This window comes from Quercus lobata, chromosome 7 (assembly GCF_001633185.2).
Source record: "Quercus lobata isolate SW786 chromosome 7, ValleyOak3.0 Primary Assembly, whole genome shotgun sequence".
In the NCBI taxonomy this organism is placed as follows: domain Eukaryota; kingdom Viridiplantae; phylum Streptophyta; class Magnoliopsida; order Fagales; family Fagaceae; genus Quercus; species Quercus lobata.
This window is the reverse complement of record NC_044910.1, coordinates 25,092,063-25,110,751: the sequence shown is the minus strand read 5'-3', so window position 1 is coordinate 25,110,751 and position 18,689 is coordinate 25,092,063. Positions and strand designations below refer to the sequence as shown.

Genomic DNA, 18,689 nt, shown 5'->3' with positions numbered 1-18,689 from the left:
AATTTTCAAAAACTAACGCAAGTGTTTAGACATAGGATATTAGAAAGACTAATCTAAAGACTAAATCAAAAACACAAGTTTACATACTTTAATCACATTTATTGAAAAATGAGATTACACAATCAACATTAAAAAAGGCTTATGTCACTTCTTTAAAAGCACAAGAAGTTACATATTAATCTCTCATGCCATTCTTTCAGTGGAAAAGCATAATTTTTCAGTGTTTCCACAATTAAAAGAAGTTTTTAAAATTTTTTTTTTTCAAGAAAATCAGGAAACTAGTTGAAAAGTGGGCCTTTCACTGACTCAAACTGGGCTAGTTGTCCATATACAAGAAAATCAATCACAGGTTGTGTTTTCATTGAATATTCCTTAGTCTCATGGAAAACAAAGAAACAACAAATAATATCTAGATCTTCTACTGAAGCTGAACATACGATTATGGCAAAAACAATGCGTGAGCTGTTTGGTGAGCTGTTTGGTTGGTGTCATTGCTAAAGGATTTTCAGATAGAACATTCACAAGTTGTCCTATTGTATTGTGATAGTCAAGAAGCTCTACACATAGTTGTCAACCTTGTCTTTCATGAAGGGGCTAAGAACATAGATATTGATTGCCACTTTGTAAGGGAAAAGAGTCAAGATGGGACAATTAAGACCTTCCATATTTCTACCCAACATTAATTGGCAAACATTTTCATAAAGGCTCTCAAGTTTCCTCAATTTTCTTTTCTGCTCAACAAGATAAGAGTCATCAACATTTGCTCCATCTTGAAGGGAAGTGCTGAGAGATGAAAATCAACTCAGCACTAAATTCACTCACACAGGATATGCCAAGTAAAATAGGCTTTTGTACTTAAAACTACATGTACTTTTGTAAATAATTTATATTATAGTTAGTTAGTAAATGACACATGTTAGTTTCCTATAGGCTACTATATAGTTAGTGGAGTTATAAAAGTTGCAGGGTTCAGGGTTTGGGTGGGTGTGGCTCTCGACCACTAAATACTAATGGGTTTGGGAAATTTCTGGCTTATATGGATCACTTGATTTGGCGGAGGAAAGGCTTGATTTGTGTTTTTTGCTATTCATTTTATTTGTTTTTGTTATTTAGATTTTTGAATATGATGTGTCATTTTTAAATTCCAATTAAAAAAATTTTAATATTATTTTATTGTCACCTAAGCTTAAAGTGTGTCAATTATACAAACCGTTTTCCACGTAGGCATTTTGTGTTAGTAAGTTAATAGTAAAGAACAAATTAACTACTACCAAAATGTAGGGACCAAAATAATAATTTCATCCTCCATTAACCATGAAAAGTTATTAAATACATGTTGATACTCAGGTTTTCATTCATCTTTGGGCCAATGAGTAAGGCCCCAAGCCTGGTAAACCAACTCTTGGAGGTTGGGGAAAAAAAAGGAAAAATGAGAGTTAGCACCTAGGCCCATTCCCCACCAAGTTGACTAAGTACAGAAAGGGACCTAAGGAAGGGTCTTACCACAGAATGTCTTAGAATGAGCTAACAAGTGGGACCCGAGGATGGCCTAATCACCCGTGGATAGGGAAAGAGATTAAGAATGATCTCCAATAAAGAGCCTTTGAGTAACGGAAGAGTGGGCCCAAGGATGGCCCAAATATAATAAAGAGAATTTTAAAAAAAATTCCCACAAAGGGTCTTCTACAAAACGACCTTGGGTATGAGAATAAGTGAGTATCTGAGAGACCCAAAACCCTTGCATAAGGAAAGTGGGAAATAGGGCCGAAAGGACCCAAACCCTTTCATATAAAAGAACTAGGAAAGCTCAAAGGAATTCAAGAACCTTCTCTAGATACTTCCATGAGGAGATAAGAAGAAAAAGAGGGAGAGAGTTGCAAAATAGGAAAAATATTGTTCAAAGAATAGGATTCCAAGATTCAAATCATGCAGCCAATGAGTCATTAAGTAAAGAAAGGAAAAGGATGGGTTTTGCTCCTCCATAAACATCAAAAGAAAACAAGACCTGTTGCTATTGAAGCTCAAGAGATGTGGTTTGGTAGAGAGGAGAAAGACCCTAGTTTTGGTACTCTGTTGTAACCCCTTTAAAGATGCCTTTTGGTGGGAAAAGCATCTATACCAAAAGGGTGAAAAATGGTGGACACCACAAGGTGCATGCCTAGAGAAACCAATATGAACCAAGACAAGGCTTGTGTGCAAAAAAGGCATTAGATGGATCAATGCCCAAGGCATCATTGCCCATGCATTCCACCATGAAAGAAGTCAATCAATTCATTGATGTAGGAAACTACTTGGTTATCTTATTGAAGCTATTCTACTATGAAAGCATTCTGCCACAAAGGCATAAAGATGCTTGATCTCCTAAAGAGATGTTTATAACAACCCACTGGTTGTTATGGAATTAAGAAGATTAAAAGTGGTTCTTCAAGGGAACTAAACCTCCTAGAGAATTAGAACCCCAAGAGAAGAGGAAGAACTCACAGAGACAAGAATGTACTTCTACTTATTATTTCTGAAGATGGTGAATTACAAGTAACCATAGCCCTTTATAATAGCTAATCAAATATAAATTATAGTTATACATTATGTTACAAGTTGCTAGGCACTAACTAATTGTAACTATCACTAACATCACAACTAACTAAATGCCAACTCACCAGCCAATCTCAACTAACTGCTAGCTTAGATAGCTCAGAAGCTCAGCAACTCAATCTCTTAGCCACTGTGTTTTTCACCCAACTAAACCAACTAAGTCACCCTAATCAGCTCCTATGAGATGTTGGCAAGTCACTTCATGGGAGAAGACATATGTGGTGATCATTGAATGAGAAATGCTATACTGGAAACTGCAAACTCTTAGATATTACTAGCCAACCCATGAAGCAAGAAATGTAGCAAGCGCAATCTAATATGCCTAAACTCAAAGCAAACAAAGAAGAAACCAAGGAATATGGATCCTAGTAGCATAAGCCTATAAAGGAAACATGATTGCGATATTTGCAAAAGCTCACAATGGAGCTGCACTCCACAAAAGAGCCATGATCATGAATCCTTAGTAAAAAATAAACTTTAATAAATTGATTAGTGTAACAGTAATAATATAACAATTAAAATTTTGAATTATTTTTTATTTTGTATTTAAAAATTAGTGCATCATTTTATAAGATGTGTGTTTTTAAATTAAACCGTATAGTATTATTTATTTAAAAAAATTCTAGGTCATATTACAATTGCATGAACATAAAAACCCAATCCCCTTAAGTCCCACACAAAAAAATGAAAAACAAAAGCCAAATAATAGTCCCACACAAAACAATGAAAAACAAAGGTCAAATAATGGGCCTACTCTCACTCTTATTTCTCTTGTTCTCTATCCTTTCTTTAGTATCTATAAATTTTTTTTTTTTTAAATAATTTAATAGTTGAAGAGGAGGGAAGAGAAGAGAAAAGAGTGAGGAAAGGGAAAGGAAAAGGATTCCCATGTGTGTTTGGATATTGAGGAAAAGAGAAAAAAGAGAAGAAATTTAAAAAATAATAATAATAATACTCATATCAAATTATTTTACTATATTTTATCCATTTAAATTGTAATTTAATAATTACTTATGAGAATATAAAAGTAATTTCAGAAAAAAGCAAAACTTTTCAAGGGTATATGTATTTTTTTATGGATTTGGAGGGGAAAAAATTAAAAATTGGTAGGGCCCATTGAAGGCCTTTCTCTTCGCATTTCCTTTCTCTTTTTTCTTTTTCTTTTTTTATAATTATTATTCTAACCAAATTATGGAAATTTGGTTCCTTTCTTTCCACTTCCCTCCTATCAAACAAAACCCCAAACATTTCTTTTATAAATAATTATAAAATGTTGATTGAATTATAATACTTTGCATGGCATATCTATAACTTTATTAACCCATCATAAAAGAAGTGCATGAATTTGACAACTCGAAGTTTTTTATTTGGCTCATGACCTTGGCAACTAAGAATAATTCTATGACCATAAAATTTTTTACCACATTTTTTTTACCATAATTCTGATTGCAAGTAATTAATTATTACTTACACATAGACTAACTATTTTTACTTCACTAGTCACATTCTGCCACATTACAGTTGTGGCAAACAAATTGTGAAAAATTTTGTATTCCTAGACTTTTTCGCAACTAATGAAAACATCACAATTTGAGTGGGGCCATCAAATACCCTATTAATTCAAAACTATTAATAATTTTAAAAAACTATGAATAATTAGGTGTGGGTCTGGAAAGTTTACAATCCGGCCCAAACTCTATTTGGGCCAGGGGTCCATGCCGAGGAGGTCTATTGCCGAGGACGAATGATCAATGGCTGGGGTGTCAAGGGGAACGGCTGAGAAGCTACTCTGTCCTTGGCGCTCCAGAACTTCAATGGGAGGATCAACGTCTCAGTGAAGGCTATCCCCAAACAGCCCCCTAAAGGGGATGAGAATGGAATAGGGTCCACAGGGAAGCAAGGTGTAAAATTGGATCAAGGAAAGTGCGTCCCCTCTTCAATAAATGCACCTGCCAATACCCAGAGCTGATTAATGAGAAAAGACGTTTGGACGGTGTAAACTTCGATCCATGCAACTAATAGAAAGTAAGAGGGGACGAGTGATGGGATGGATATAGAAATAAGCAACTGCCTGACCAACAAATGGAGGGCTAGGATTAACCAAAACGGACTATATAATAAAAAGGTAGGTGCACAAATCAAGAGGCTGGGAAAAATGGCCAAAAACCAAAGCCTCCCAGCCCACCTCCAGGAGAAGGACTCCAGGGGTGAAGAAAACTTGACCTTGTATGAACCCCATGAAAAACCCACCATCTGGTGACCAAGGCCTAGCCTTTCAAACCCACGCTCTACAAATGATATTGTTTGGGCCTTTTCACGTGCGAACCCAATACTGTTTAGGTTCGTTACCAAATTGTGTCCTTACAATTGGCGCCGTCTGTGGGAAAGGCTTGTGTGTTGGCGTAGGCGATAGGTTGAGAGAGTTCCCTTGCCATTTTTAACAACTGTTTATAAAGTTTTAGTATAAGGTAAGGTCTATGCTTCTTGACTAGGGGCTACGCTTGGTGGCGTTAATCGCATGGATAAACTCTAGGGGCTTGGCTGAGGAGCTAACTCCCCTAAAGCCGAGGTCCCACGCAAGAGGAAAACTAGGTTTTGGACAGAACCGAGGCATTGCATGGTCCTCGGACTCAAGCCTATGGGGAAACCAACTACTTGGATGGGAAAACTAGGTTTTGGACAGAACCAAGGCATTGCATAGTCCTCGGACTCAAGCCTATGGGGAAACCAACTACTTGGATGAGGAAAACTAGGTTTTGGACAAAATCAGGGCATTGCATAGTCCTCGGACTCAAGCCTATGGGGAAACCAACTACTTGGATGAGGAAAACTAGGTTTTGGACAGAACCAAGACATTGCATAGTCCTCGGACTCAAGCCTATGGGGAAACCAACTACTTGGATGAGGAAAACTAGGTTTTGGATAGAACCAAGGCATTACATAGTCCTCGGACTCAAGCCTATGGGGAAACCAACTACTTGGATGTGGAAAACTAGGTTTTGGACAGAACCAAGGCATTGCATGGTCCTCGGACTCAAGCCTATGGGGAAACCAACTACTTGGATAAGGAAAACTAGGTTTTGGACAGAACCAGGGCATTGCATAGTCCTCGGACTCAAGCCTATGGGGAAACCAACTACTTGGATGAGGAAAACTAGGTTTTGGACAGAACCAAGGCATTGCATGGTCCTCGGACTCAAGCCTATGGGGAAACCAACTACTTGGATATGGAAAACTAGGTTTTGGACAGAACCAAGGCATTGCATGGTCCTCGGACTCAAGCCTATGGGAAAACCAACTACTTGGATGAGGAAATTGGGCACTAAGCAAGACTTAGCTATTATGCGTGACGTCGAAAATGGTGCCCATATCTTCGTAAAACGAAGGTTAGAAATGAGTCTAAAGCCTCTGCGGGTGCAAATAAATTATGTTTTGGGGAACATGACGATAAATGTATTGCATGCATAGATATTCGTACATGATAAAATGAATCAGCGCAGAATTCATAAACAAATATTGCGTATCAACGAGGGAAGCTAACGATGTAACCAGAAGAAAAAAGGAAAAACAAGATTTCATATATACATGTTCAAATGCTTGCAAATCATCAATAAATTGGGAAGTTTTTGAAATAAAAAGAAACAAGTTAATCGTTAAAATAGAAACGAATACAAAAGCCCAGCCAAGATCTCTATTTTTCTGCTTTTTTGTCGGTCACGTCCTGAGAGGAAGGAACAGGATCAGCTTCGATGCCCTGAAGGATGGTCCCTTCTGGGGAAGGCTGAGCAGGGCCAGCACTGGTACTCTGAGGAACCACAGCAAGGGGAATGGCCTGTGGCGGCTGTGCAAGTGTGGCTGGCTCTTCTGTACTAGACACCTGAATGCCAACCACGGGCTCAGTAACCTCTTTAAGTGCCTCAGTATCCGTATGCTGGGATATCACTATCATATCATGAAGTTCTCCTTCTTTGCGCGCCTTGCCAGAGGAACCACTGGCCTGTAAGTCTTCCGACGGGGTGATTTCTTCCTCAGGTTGATCACACGTAGCCGCGGAGCTGGTAGAAGTGGCCTCGCGGATGGCCGCCGGGTAGAATATGCTCTCCGCCTTCCACAAATCAGATGAAGCATCCACCCCAGCTTGCTTCAATACTTCTTCCCAAACCTGGGAGCAATAAAACCTACACACTCCAGGAATCTGTGCCTTAAGGGTGGCCTGGGTCTCGGCTACTCCCATGTTGTAATCGTCATCCTCGGCCGTATTCTTGGCAGCCTCTGCATCATTCCTGGCAAACTCGGCCTCCTGCTTTGCCCTTTGGGCTTCATCACAGGCATATTCTGCCACTCCCTTTTCATACACAGCCGCGACCAGCTGCTTATTTAAATCCTCGATCAGGTCTTTGGCTGTTCGCAACTGGTCCTCGGCTTCAAGTGCACGCTTCGTTTGGTCTTTGGCCTGTTTTTGGGCGCTAGCAAGGCCCGCCGAGACGTTATCCCTCTCGCGGGTAGTTATTGTTAAGTCATCCTTGACTTTGGCAAGTTCCTTTTCAAAAGCTTCGAGAGTCTTCGAGGTCGTTATACGCTTCTTGCGTTCGTTCTCGGCCGCCTTACTCTTGTTATTCATCTCTTCCTCCATCCTATAGGTTGCCTGGAGAGCCTGTCAAGAGAGACGAGCGTATGGTTAGTGGCAAACCCGTGGCAAGAGTTAATAAAGTTTTAGGTTGCAAGAAATCTTACCATGCCCAGGTATCTCTTAGCGTTGAGAAAAACCTCCTGCATCCTCATTCTCCTCAGTTCATCCATGTCATTAGGGAGTAACATGGTTCTCCCTAATGCATCCGCCACGTAGCCACCCTCGCCGTCTCCAAGGTCCCTCAGAGAGGCCGTCTCTAGTAGTGGACCCCCGTGAAGCATCGGGGCAGGAAGCCAGGCATTCGGTAGGGACTGGGACTCAATTCCCTTTCCTTTGCCTTGAGAAGGTTGGACTTCAGTTTCTTTGCCCTTTCCTTGGTGTCCAATCTTCAACTGTTTTGTGCGAGGAGCCTCAACCTTCTCCTTAAAAGGTGGGGATTTTCCCTCGTCCATGACGTCCTTGCCTTTGGGGCTCCTCTTTCTTTTAGAATCAGCGCCTTCAGGTCGAGGAGGACGAGCTGGTTGGGAGGAAGTGGGAGGTTCGGGGCAGGTGGTTTGTGGCTGAGACTTGGTGGAGGATGACCTGGTTTGGATAGTAGGGGGCCGAGGTGGTGGAGTTGGAGCGTGGGGTTGTGGTGTTTCCTGTGTATCCTTCCCTGGTTGGCCCTCGAAGAGTTGGAGAAGGGGGGTCAAAGGTATTCTCTTGAGTCCCATCTCGGCTTGAGAAAAGGTACCTATTGACGACAATTCCGCCTCGGACAAGGCTGGGTCACCTATGTCACCAGGAGGATCCTCGGATTGGTAGGCTAGGTCAAAAACTTCAAAACCTTCCTCGGGCCGATCTGGCTCGCCTTCGTCCTCTGCTATCTGATGAGACGAGGAGGGGCCCACCTGTGGGATGTTCTCAGGGACAGCTGGCTCCTGGGAGATTAAAAATCTCGTTTCAACTACGGTAATTTTTGGAAGCCAAGGACGGCGGGCGCTGATCACGTGTCTTGCGTCCGCAAATGACTTCTGAACAGGGGGGTACCCTAGTATTTTGTGAGCTGCTCGGACTTGGCCGTCTCTTTCATTCACAAAAACTGCCACTTGTAAAACGGTCTCCAAGTCCGCCCGATTGACTAAGTGAAAATGCCGTGTGTAAGCGTGTTCATCTACAGAAAAAAAAACAACAAACACATATGCATGGTTAGTTACCGAACAGAATTAGATCAGAATGGCGTAAAGGGTTATCTCCCTTCCATTCCCATTTCCCCACCTGGTTCTCCTTCTACTATGGGGCATGGATCGCCATCGTGCCATTCCCCAGAGACGATAAGGAAATCCTTGTTCAATCCCTTGTTGGAATCAGGGAGGCACTGGATCAACCGAACCCTTTCGTCCCTCAACCTCATGTAGTAGGTTTTTCCTTTCAATTTTTGGAGGTTATAGCACCAGTTTACGTCATGATGGGTCAGTCTTAAACCCATCTTCTCATTTAAAGCGTCCACGCAACCCAAAATCCTAAAAACGTTGCCGGCGCACTGGGTGGGGGCTAAACGGAAATGCCTGAGGTAACCCCTCGTCACTGACCCCATAGAGATTCTTATACCGCCCTCTACAAAGGCAAGGACGGGAATTACAACTGCGCCCGTTTCCCTCTTAAAGTGCCATTCCCCCATCTTACAGTGTTTCAGGCTTACATTGGGGGGAATTCTATAATCAACGATGAACTTATTCATCGCCTCTTCAGTGTCGACTAACTTCCTCAGTCTCAATTTAGTCATCTTGGCGATTTACTAAACAAACCCAATCCGCGACGGGAAAGGAAGGGGAGCCAAAGAGAAATAAACTCAGAAAAGAAAAAGTACGAGTTAATGAAGGTAGGGAACTTACATAAAAGAAGAATTGCGCTTCGGATAGACTTTATGTGCTTGAGGTAGACTTGAATTTGGGCGGAAGTTCAGATGAACCCAAAATACATGCACTAAAACTCTTAAGTAAAGAACTGGAGAGACGGATCCATCCCCAAGAAAAATCTTTTATACTTTCTAGGGTAACTGCACTCTTTTTCCCGCCCAAAGAGGCCAGGAAATCACCACCGTTCGATCCTCATCACGCCGTTGAACGTGGGAAGCACAAAGCCGCCCGTATTTAATGAGGCCACGTTTCGCCTTCCAGGGGTTCCAGGAACGTGCCTTGGGCAGGTGGAAAGCCTCGGAAACCGATAGGTGATAAGGATTGATAGGTGTTGGCAGATCTCTGATGTCATCAAAACCCTCCTATCCGTCCGAAGAGACGGATAGCAGGATTTTGAGGGGCTATTGTGGGTCCGAAAAGTTTACAATCCGGCCCAAACTCTATTTGGGCCAAGGGTCCATGCCGAGGAGGTCTATTGCCGAGGATGAATGATCAATGGCCGGGGTGTCAAGGGGAACAGCTGAGAAGCTACTCTGTCCTCGGCGCTCCAGAACTTCAATGGGAGGATCAACGTCTCAGTGAAGGCTATCCCCAAACAGCCCCCTAAAGGAGATGAGAATGGAATGGGGTCCACAGGGAAGCAAGGTGTAAAATTGGATCAAGGAAAGTGCGTCCCCTCTTCAATAAATGCACCTGCCAATACCCAGAGCTGATTAATGAGAAAAGACGTTTGGACGGTGTAAACTTCGATCCATGCAACTAATAGAAAGTAAGAGGGGACGAGTGATGGGATGGATACAGAAATAAGCAACTACCTGACCGACAAATGGAGGGCTAGGATCAACCAAGACGGACTATATAATAAAAAGGTAGGTGCACAAATCAAGAGGCTGTGAAAAATGGCCAAAAACCAAAGCCTCCCAGCCCACCTCCAGGAGAAGGACTCCAGGGGTGAAGAAAACTTGACCTTGTATGAACCCCATGAAAAACCCACCATCTGGTGACCAAGGCCTAGCCTTTCAAACCCACGCTCTACAAATAATATTGTTTGGGCCTTTTCACGTGCGAACCCAATACTGTTTAGGTTCGTTACCAAATTGTGTCCTTACATTAGGTTATGTTTTATTAAACATCATGAGTGGACAAAAATTGGTCAAATATATACAACTTATACAAAGTCTAACTCCCAAAAAAAAAAAAAATTTAAAGCCACTTACACAAAAGTCTCCAAGGACCAATCCAAAAACACTTATGACTCTGATCATATGTGACCGTAAAAGGGACGTCCACTTGATTCGGATACATTTTTTTGACCTAATACATCTACTTGAATTATTTTATTTTATTTTTAGAAAACACATATTTTGTCATGGGGGGTTTGTACATAAACAGATACTCTAGCAATAATTTGTTATTCACTCTTATTTTAGATACGTAAAAAGTGGAGGGGAAAGTGGGTTCCAAGAAATGAGACCACAGAAAATTATTATTGTTGTTGATTTATCACTTGAATTTCAATTTATTATTTGCTATTAAGCCGAATTATGAAAGAATTTAGATTTTTTATATAATTGAGAATTTAAGATGCAATTTCTTTCTTTCTTCTTTTTTTCCTTTTAATCACAATACCTTTTTTTTTTTTAATACAACAACAACTTTTGTTTAAATATTACAAAATAATAATATTTATAAATAGCTAAAAATGCAATACAAATTTTATTACAAAAGTTTTATAAATTAATGTGATAAGAATGTGATTCATGCCACTTAAAAATACCACTAAAAAAAATTAATTAATTGAATTTTGAGATTTTTGGTAACAAGTTAGGTATAAAAAATTTTTATATCCTCAACATCATGAATAATTTTGCAGGTGAAATACGTTTTATCCCCATAAACTATACACTGTTTACACTTACTTCCTGAACAACAAGAATGCACAATCACTCCCATAAACTAATGCATGTGCAACACTTTGCACCCTACTATCTTTTTCTTTTCTTTTTTTTTTCCTTTTTTTATAGGAAACTCATCAACTTTATTCATTAATTAAAATAAAAGATACATCATAAGAGAACGCATGTGTTAAAGAACATGGTTCCTTTTCAATCCACATAACAGAATTGTCTATATCAGACAAGTGTTTTGCTAACAGGTGTATCAAGAGTTTCCTTGATGACCCACATGTGAAATTGCAGCATACCGTAATAAGTGTAGGAAACTATAAGAATACCATAATAGATTAGATTATTTTGCACCCTACTGTCTATTTGGCGATTAAGTTGACAAAAAAAGCCGTGTAATTCACGTAAGTTGTATGTGACTTTTTCCATTCAATTTAACTACCAAATAGACAGTAGGGATGTAAAGTGTTACATGAATATTAGCTTAGGGGGTTAATCATGCCTTCTTATAGTTAAGTGGTAAGTGTAAAAAGATTATAGCTTAGGGGATAAAGTGCAATCTAATTTTTCACAAACATATGAATTTTTTTAAGGCAAAAATGCAAAGTGCACCCTCTATATATAACCATAAATCATTCAAATTTTCTAACTTTGCTTGCATTCAATTGATTCATTTAAAATTTAAGTTTATTCAATTAAGACCTCTACATCAACTTCTCATTAATTTTTTTTTTTTTAATCTGGAATACATTTTTCAATAATTAATTGAATTTTTTTTAATTTTAATAAATTTGAAGGAAAAAAAATTTTGAACACTTACCATAACATTTAACAAAATTTGATAGGAAGATTTTAATTGAGTAATCTTGAAACTTTAAAGAATTCAATTGAACGAAAGTAAAGTTAAATCACTCAAATAAATTTTCGTCAAACTTTTTCTAAAATGAAAATTTTTTGTCAAATTTAGATGATGTAATTTATATTTATTTATTTATTTTCCCCTAAATACGAAATAACTACCATCACATGCAAGCGTCCACTTTGCCTTTACTTTTTCTTTTTGTTATTATAAATTTTTGCTTTTTTTGCTTTTTTGGTAACGTAGAATGTTCCTCACCGCGTAGCTTGCACTGTGACACCGTCTGCGCCAACCAGAAGCGAACGAAGCCAAAAGTTCCAAGTTCCAACCTACCAAATATCATCACCACTGAAAAAAAAAAAAAAAAAAAAGACTATTTTGAATTTTCAGCAATATATAACACAATAATAATAAAATATAAAACCGAGGAGAGGACCATAGTCTTAGTCTAAGCCAGCCTGTTGTTTCCTTTTCTATTTTTACTATATTTTCTTTGTTTTCTGCGTCTCTTCTATTCTTCGATTTCGATTCCTCTTCTAAAGAGAGAGAGAGAGAGAAATGGAAAGCATAGCTGTGTGGCAGGGGGCAACTCTAGGTGGAATTGTGGCATGGATTTTAATATCTTCATACCTCAACGTCACCCGCAAGCTTCGATCTTTCCTGCAACCTTGGGTGGCTCACCATGTCATCGCTGGGACTCCTCTCATCTTCCAGATCCAGGTTTCATTCAACTTTTGCAACTATAAACGAAAACCCAGATCATCATTCTTGTTCAATTGTCTCTATATATATGTTTTTTTGCTTTTCATTGGAGTTAATTTTTTTTTTTTTGGGTTTTTTTTTTTTTTCAGAAATACCAGCATTGGTTTTTTGATGCTTTGTTCTCTGGGTTGTCCTGTGTTGTTTCTGTGCCCTTTTACACTGCCTTTCTCCCTTTGCTATTCTGGGTATGTTCTGTCTCTCTATAATGTGGATAATGGGCTTTAGAGCTATTGTATTTATCAGCATTTTAATGATTCAAACTGATTGGCTTTCGGGTAATATTGTAGAGTGGTCATGGCAGATTGGCTAGGCAAATGACCCTTTTGATGGCCTTTTGTGATTATTTAGGAAACACTATAAAGGTATCTACTTTTTCTCTTGGTGTTTTATTCCAAGCTTCTCATATTTTTCTACTGGTTTGGTGCTTTGTTAGTAATTAAGGTATGTATCTATGTTGTTTGTGTTTGACAGGATACGGTATCAGCTCCCAGACCCAGTTCACCACCTGTTAGGAGAATAACTGCTACAAAAGATGAGGAAGACAATGCATTGGAATATGGATTGCCCTCTTCTCACACTCTTAACACAGTTTGCTTATCTGGGTACATCTTTGCTCCTCATTTCCCATTTCTTATCCGAAATATTCATGGTGTAGCCATTTAGGAAAATTTAGCGGGTGTTTGAATAGGTCCTCTTTTTAGAGGAGATTTGGAGCATAGCCTTGACAATATACTTCGAGGTGAAATGGTTACAAAATTTATTGAAGCTAATTATGGTGGCCTCACTTGCTAATGAGGCATGAAATGTTACTAAAGATATTTCCAGAGGCTTAAAATCATGCTTCATGATTTAAGTCCAATGGTGTTCACACATCAGTTTAAAACTTTCGCTTTTCTAGGCTAATCATCGTATTAGCAGTGAATTAACATCAATCAATTAATAAAGTAAATAGGATATTTTCTTGTTTTTATTATATTGTTACCTGTTAACCATTATAGGTCTTCAACATCAGTTATAATAATCCCCAAAGCATGCATGCATTTATTTACAAAAGTTGGATTCTTGATTTGTAATTGGACAAGTGGAGAGCTTTTCTTTTTGCCTTTGTATTTTAGAACCTTGTCTTTGTATACTAACTGTAGAGTCCTCCTTGAACTGGGGGTTTTCAGGTACCTTTTGCACTATGTCTTGTCTTATATTCAATATGAAGATGTCTCCATGAAATTTGTTGGGCTTGCCCTTGTTTGCTTGTTTGTGGGCCTCATTGGTTTTGGTAAGTTTACTCTTCTTTTAGAAGTTGTTGGAAGCCTTTGTAGTGTATCGTTGCTTATCCTTAAACTGTAATTTGATTTAAATGCTAGGAAGAATTTACCTTGGAATGCACAGTTTGATCGATATCATAGGTGGTCTTGGCATTGGATTGGTGATCCTTGCATTTTGGCTTACAGTTCATGAACATGTCGACAATTTTATTGTTTCAGGACAGAATGGTAAGCATACTTTTTTTGGTATTTTTTTTTTATAAGGATAGTATATTTTTATTGATGCTTGATAGTTTACAAATTTTGGATAGTTGAAAATCTAAAGGACCTAGGATTTGAAAAACTTCATTAAGCTAAGAACTAGCTAAACAGCCTTAGGATAGGTTTCAAGGTGATGTAAATTCCTACAATGACCCAGCAGTTTTGAAAGTTTCAAGCATGGAAAAGGGAGGTATGCCACCACGTGCTCTGTCATATGTCAGAAAAAGGAGCTATGAAACTAACAATACTAAGACCAGGACCAGAATTTAGCCTGATAGGGGACAATGCTTCGAATGTGGCATCTTAGATAGTGTGGCACCAAGTCTATAGAAGTTCCCATATAGGATTTTTTCTTCCTCGTCAAATAGTAATGAGACATGGATTGAGAAACAGGGGACACATGGAGACCTCATAGTTACAAAACTAGAATTAGATTTGTGGTGCTCAAAATTCGTGTTATCAAAATTGCTATCCCACAATTGGTTCTGATAAATCAGAATGTCAAAACATACGTCTGGGAAGTTCTGTTGGAAAACTAGATATTTTGTTTCATAGAAGCTAACTTCATGAAGATTTCAGAATTAAAACAATATATTGACTTTGAAATTTAAAACTCAGGCAACTTGGGTTTGTATTTTCTCTTAGTGCACGCTTTGTTTCAAATGCAGTTACATCCTTTTGGGCTGCCCTAAGCATCCTGTTGTTCTTTGCTTATCCAACTCCTGAGCTTCCAACACCAAGCTTTGAGTACCACACAGCCTTTAATGGTGTTGCATTTGGAATTGTAAGCAATCTTTACCCATTTAAGAATAAGATTAAATTAATGCTGTGTTTGATTTTCAACTTCTTTTTGTAATAGGAAGTAAATATGCTCTTTTTCAATATATTACCTTTTTTTGGATAGGACAAGACTAAACCCTTAGTTATTATTTAGTGAAGTCTGATGAAGACAAACAACTAAGATCATGTCGTCACTGGGTAACTAGTATATATCCTTATAAAAAGTGGATAATAAATCAATGAGGGTAAAATGCTCCGACACCCCTTGAACTTTGGGGTAGTTGCACACTAACACCCCTTGAACTTTTATTTTAGCTAATGTAGTACATAAACTTTAGAACTGTAACAAATAGGTTCTCTTAACTATTTCCTTTTTCTTTTGGTTAATGACGCTTTAAAATTAAAAACTAAGGAACAACAAGTCTATTACAAACAAGCCTGGCTTTATCGATAGCCAGCAGATCAACCACCACAGGCGGTGAGTCATACAAAAAGAGGTAGTCTGATATAGGATCAGCTCCCATCCTAGCTAATTTGTCAGCTCAGCTATTAGCTTCCCCATACACATGCGCCATAGATTTAGTGAATGTCTTCATCAGGTCCCTACAATCAGTTAATAGAGGTTCTTTTGCCAAAATTAATACATAAATTTTGGTACTATAACAAATAGACCAACTAAAGTTTTTATGTTGTTGCAGTAGGACCCGTTCATTTTCACTTTTTTTTTTTTTTTTAATGAATGTGGTGCAAAAGAGATTTTTTTAATAAATAATAAATAAATAAACTTGCTACTGTATCAAAGTTTATGTACTAAATTAGCTCAAACAAAAGTTTAGAGGGTGTAAATGCAACTACCCCAAAGTTCAAGGGGGTATTAGGGCATTTTTCCCAATAACTAACTGTTTTGTATTTGACATAAATGTAATCTTATTAAGCGTGAATTTCTGATTCTTTTATAGAAATGTCATATACTGTATATAAAAGGAAAAGACAAGGAAATTGCTATCAAATTAATGTAAAATGTGAGTATTCTTCCCAAAATTTTGTGCTTTAACAATCATGAACTAAAATATGAATTTAATTGTGTTCAGGTATCAGGGATCCAGCAAACATACCATCAGTTTCACCATGAAGCCGTTGCACGCATATTCACCCCACAGCTCACAATATCAAACTTTGTGGGAAGAATGCTGGTTGGAATACCAACAATACTTCTTGTGAAGTTCTGTAGCAAGGCTCTAGCGAAATGGATTCTACCTGGTGTATCAAACACGCTGGGCATCCCAATTAAATCAACCAACTACATTCCAACTCTGAATGGAAATGGGAAAAAATCAGATGAGAGTAAACAATCTGGTTATATCCAAAGGCTGTTTTTTTCTCAACAGGGTTCATTTGATGTTGATACGGGTATAAGGTTTATTCAATATGCAGGCCTTGCATGGTCGGTGGTAGACCTTGTTCCTTCTCTTTTCTCTCACCTGAGCTTGTAATTCTTAGTTCTTGTAAAATAGTACTACGCTATTAGCTAGTTTCAACGGGCGTATGCTATATGTTATCATATATTTTGATTAGTGAGAACCATTCATTTTTTGCTCTATTTATGTATATCATAAATTTTACTACGTTCTACGTTCTTAGCTAGTTTCAACGGGCATATGCTAATGTTATTTATGTATATAATATATTTTGATTAGTGAAAATCTAATTATAAAAGCTTTGTAAACATTTGAATTTCCTTACAATTTGTTACAGAAACAGGTATCTATTTATAAAATTCCCTGCGAGTTTCATTGGCTAAGACTGCTTATCGGAAATTTAAGATGTTCGATGTCTTATAAAACATCAAATTTTTCTTGCAACCCCAAATACTTTAGTGCCTTTCTAGTCAACTTTAGTAATGTCATTCTGAAAGGACTGCGCTCATAAAGTGAGGCTGGTCAATTGGATTTTCACGAACACACGGATTTCAAGAGCCTTGTAGCACATAGTGGAATGATGAGCTAGATCTTGTATTCTACAGAAGAAACATGCATTGGTGCAAATGGCTATATTGGACTGGCACTCCCACCAGTGGGAGAGAATTTTTTTAAGCTTCCTGTGCTCTATATACTAGATGAGCAGGGTTATCAAAAAAAAAAAAGATGAGCAGGGAAACATCATGCTTGTTTGGCACTACCCTTAAAGCAAACATTTCCAATACTCCATGAGAAGATAGTTATGCATCACTTACCCAAAAATTAAATTAGTACAGAAGTACATCCATGAGAAACGTTGCAGAGGATGAGCTCACTAGCTCAAGAAGGCCGTGTGTGTGCGTTGTGTTAAAGATAACAAATTCCTTGGTCAGAGATTCAAGAAAATTTATGTGGAATGAACAATGGTCAAGAACTCAAGATTATATCATGGCTTTGACCTTAAACAGGAACGATGCATGCAAACCCATTTTTGCTAAAGCCAATTGGATTAGTCTGCATGACACCACACCACTATGCAATCATTCTTGCCAAATAAGAAAAGAACAAAAAAAAAAAATCCACATTTCTGCTAGAAATAATAACCCCCCCCCCCTTTTTTTTCCTCCTCCCAAGTTACAAATTCAGAACAAGTTATCAAAATGGAAACTAGTAGACTTTGAATTGAGAAAAGCAAAATTGTCTTGTCACCACTACAGCCAATCATTCTTGGAAACCAAAAAAAAAAAAAAAGTATACTGACGCTTCCAGTAGAAATAATACATTTCGCACTCCATGCTGTCAGCAAGGCAATCTCTCTGACAGGAAATCCAGCAAGGTTTAAAGTGCAAGACAAAATCAGTGAGCATTTTACCTGCCTATAATACATCTTACTGGGCTCCCACAACCACCACCAGAAAAGCATGGCAAGGAAGAAGTCATAAATTTTATATCTCCCACACAAGGGTGCAGAGCAGAGTAATGAGAATATCTAGTTTGGTAAGGAACCGGTTATCATTATTACACAAAGACAGCTGTTTTATAGGAAATAATCAGGTGTTCTGCGGGTAACATCTGGTTCTCCTCTCCTAGGAGCTGGCTCAAACTGCAACAACAGACAACTCAAGTAAATGCAAGTACTAGATGCATCCAACAACAAACTATATGCTTCAATTATTATTGGTAGCATACATCATGTGGAAGAGAGAGAGAGAGAGAGACCTGAATGAACGTGTGGCTTCTGCAGTCATCAACTTCCAATATAGAAGCCATGTTCCCACAGCGATAACAATAATTGGGTGCACTAAATATAGTAACCACCTTTTGTTCCTATTCCAACAAAGAATATTATATCAATATACTTTACCCCATAATACTAAACAAGAAAGCCAAAAATCTGTGAGAATGATAATTACATGGGCCCAGTTAAATCCATCCATAACCAGTTGATGAGCTCTAGCAATCAACTTTAGGTTGTTTGTATGGTTGAATTGTTCAGATATATCCTGTGAGAAGAACGTGAATATTAAATCAAAGAAAATAGAGGAGACCACAGGACCATTAAAACTTGAAAGAGTGGCATTTTTAATAGATAAATAGAGAAAACATATATATATATATATATATAGAGAGAGAGAGAGAGAGAGTTACCTGTCCAAACGTATACCCAGCACCACGAGGTGAAATACCCCAACCACACCGGTCATCTGGGTCAGACCATAACAAATCACACATGGGTCCTTCATGAGGAACCTCTTGAACACGATCAAAATTCCTTACGTTGTCA

The 18,689-nt window shown here is 38.3% G+C and overlaps 3 protein-coding genes across 3 annotated transcripts in view; 1 reads left to right on the top strand and 2 right to left on the bottom strand.

The window, feature by feature from the left end:
* Positions 1-6,283: 6,283 nt before the first annotated feature.
* LOC115951789 (translation initiation factor IF-2-like) lies at positions 6,284-7,935 on the bottom strand. The gene is made up of 2 exons (XM_031068935.1): positions 7,474-7,935; positions 6,284-6,697 (listed from the first exon to the last, which is right to left on the bottom strand). Exons 1-2 carry the CDS (start codon positions 7,933-7,935, stop codon positions 6,284-6,286), a joined length of 876 nt encoding a protein of 291 aa, XP_030924795.1.
* Positions 7,936-12,231: 4,296 nt separating this feature from the next.
* On the top strand, positions 12,232-16,588 carry LOC115951185 (lipid phosphate phosphatase delta-like). Its single transcript, XM_031068369.1, has 8 exons — positions 12,232-12,603; positions 12,735-12,830; positions 12,933-13,007; positions 13,117-13,247; positions 13,815-13,918; positions 14,007-14,135; positions 14,837-14,952; positions 16,040-16,588. Exons 1-8 carry the CDS (start codon positions 12,442-12,444, stop codon positions 16,439-16,441), a joined length of 1,215 nt encoding a protein of 404 aa, XP_030924229.1. The 5' UTR covers positions 12,232-12,441; the 3' UTR covers positions 16,442-16,588.
* Positions 16,589-17,528: 940 nt separating this feature from the next.
* Positions 17,529-18,689, bottom strand: part of LOC115952254 (serine/threonine-protein phosphatase PP2A-4 catalytic subunit) — a 25,623-nt gene continuing 24,462 nt past the window's right edge. Inside the window, exons 9-12 of the mRNA XM_031069344.1 lie at positions 18,554-18,689; positions 18,319-18,408; positions 18,125-18,232; positions 17,529-18,008 (exon numbers count right to left, since the gene is read on the bottom strand). Coding sequence (XP_030925204.1) covers positions 17,943-18,008; positions 18,125-18,232; positions 18,319-18,408; positions 18,554-18,689 — 400 coding nt within the window. The 3' untranslated portion in view covers positions 17,529-17,942. The remainder of the gene's footprint in view (positions 18,009-18,124; positions 18,233-18,318; positions 18,409-18,553) is intronic.

Coding starts and splice junctions, on each gene's coding strand:
- LOC115951789 (XM_031068935.1), bottom strand. CDS start 7,935: ATGGGACTCAAGAGAATACCTTTGACCCCCCTTCTCCAACTCTTCGAG. Junction 6,698..7,473: donor GGGGTCCACTACTAGAGACG/GCCTCTCTGAGG, acceptor GATTTGTGGAAG/GCGGAGAGCATATTCTACCC.
- LOC115951185 (XM_031068369.1), top strand. CDS start 12,442: ATGGAAAGCATAGCTGTGTGGCAGGGGGCAACTCTAGGTGGAATTGTG. Junction 12,831..12,932: donor TTCTCCCTTTGCTATTCTGG/GTATGTTCTGTC, acceptor GTAATATTGTAG/AGTGGTCATGGCAGATTGGC. Junction 13,919..14,006: donor TGTGGGCCTCATTGGTTTTG/GTAAGTTTACTC, acceptor TTTAAATGCTAG/GAAGAATTTACCTTGGAATG.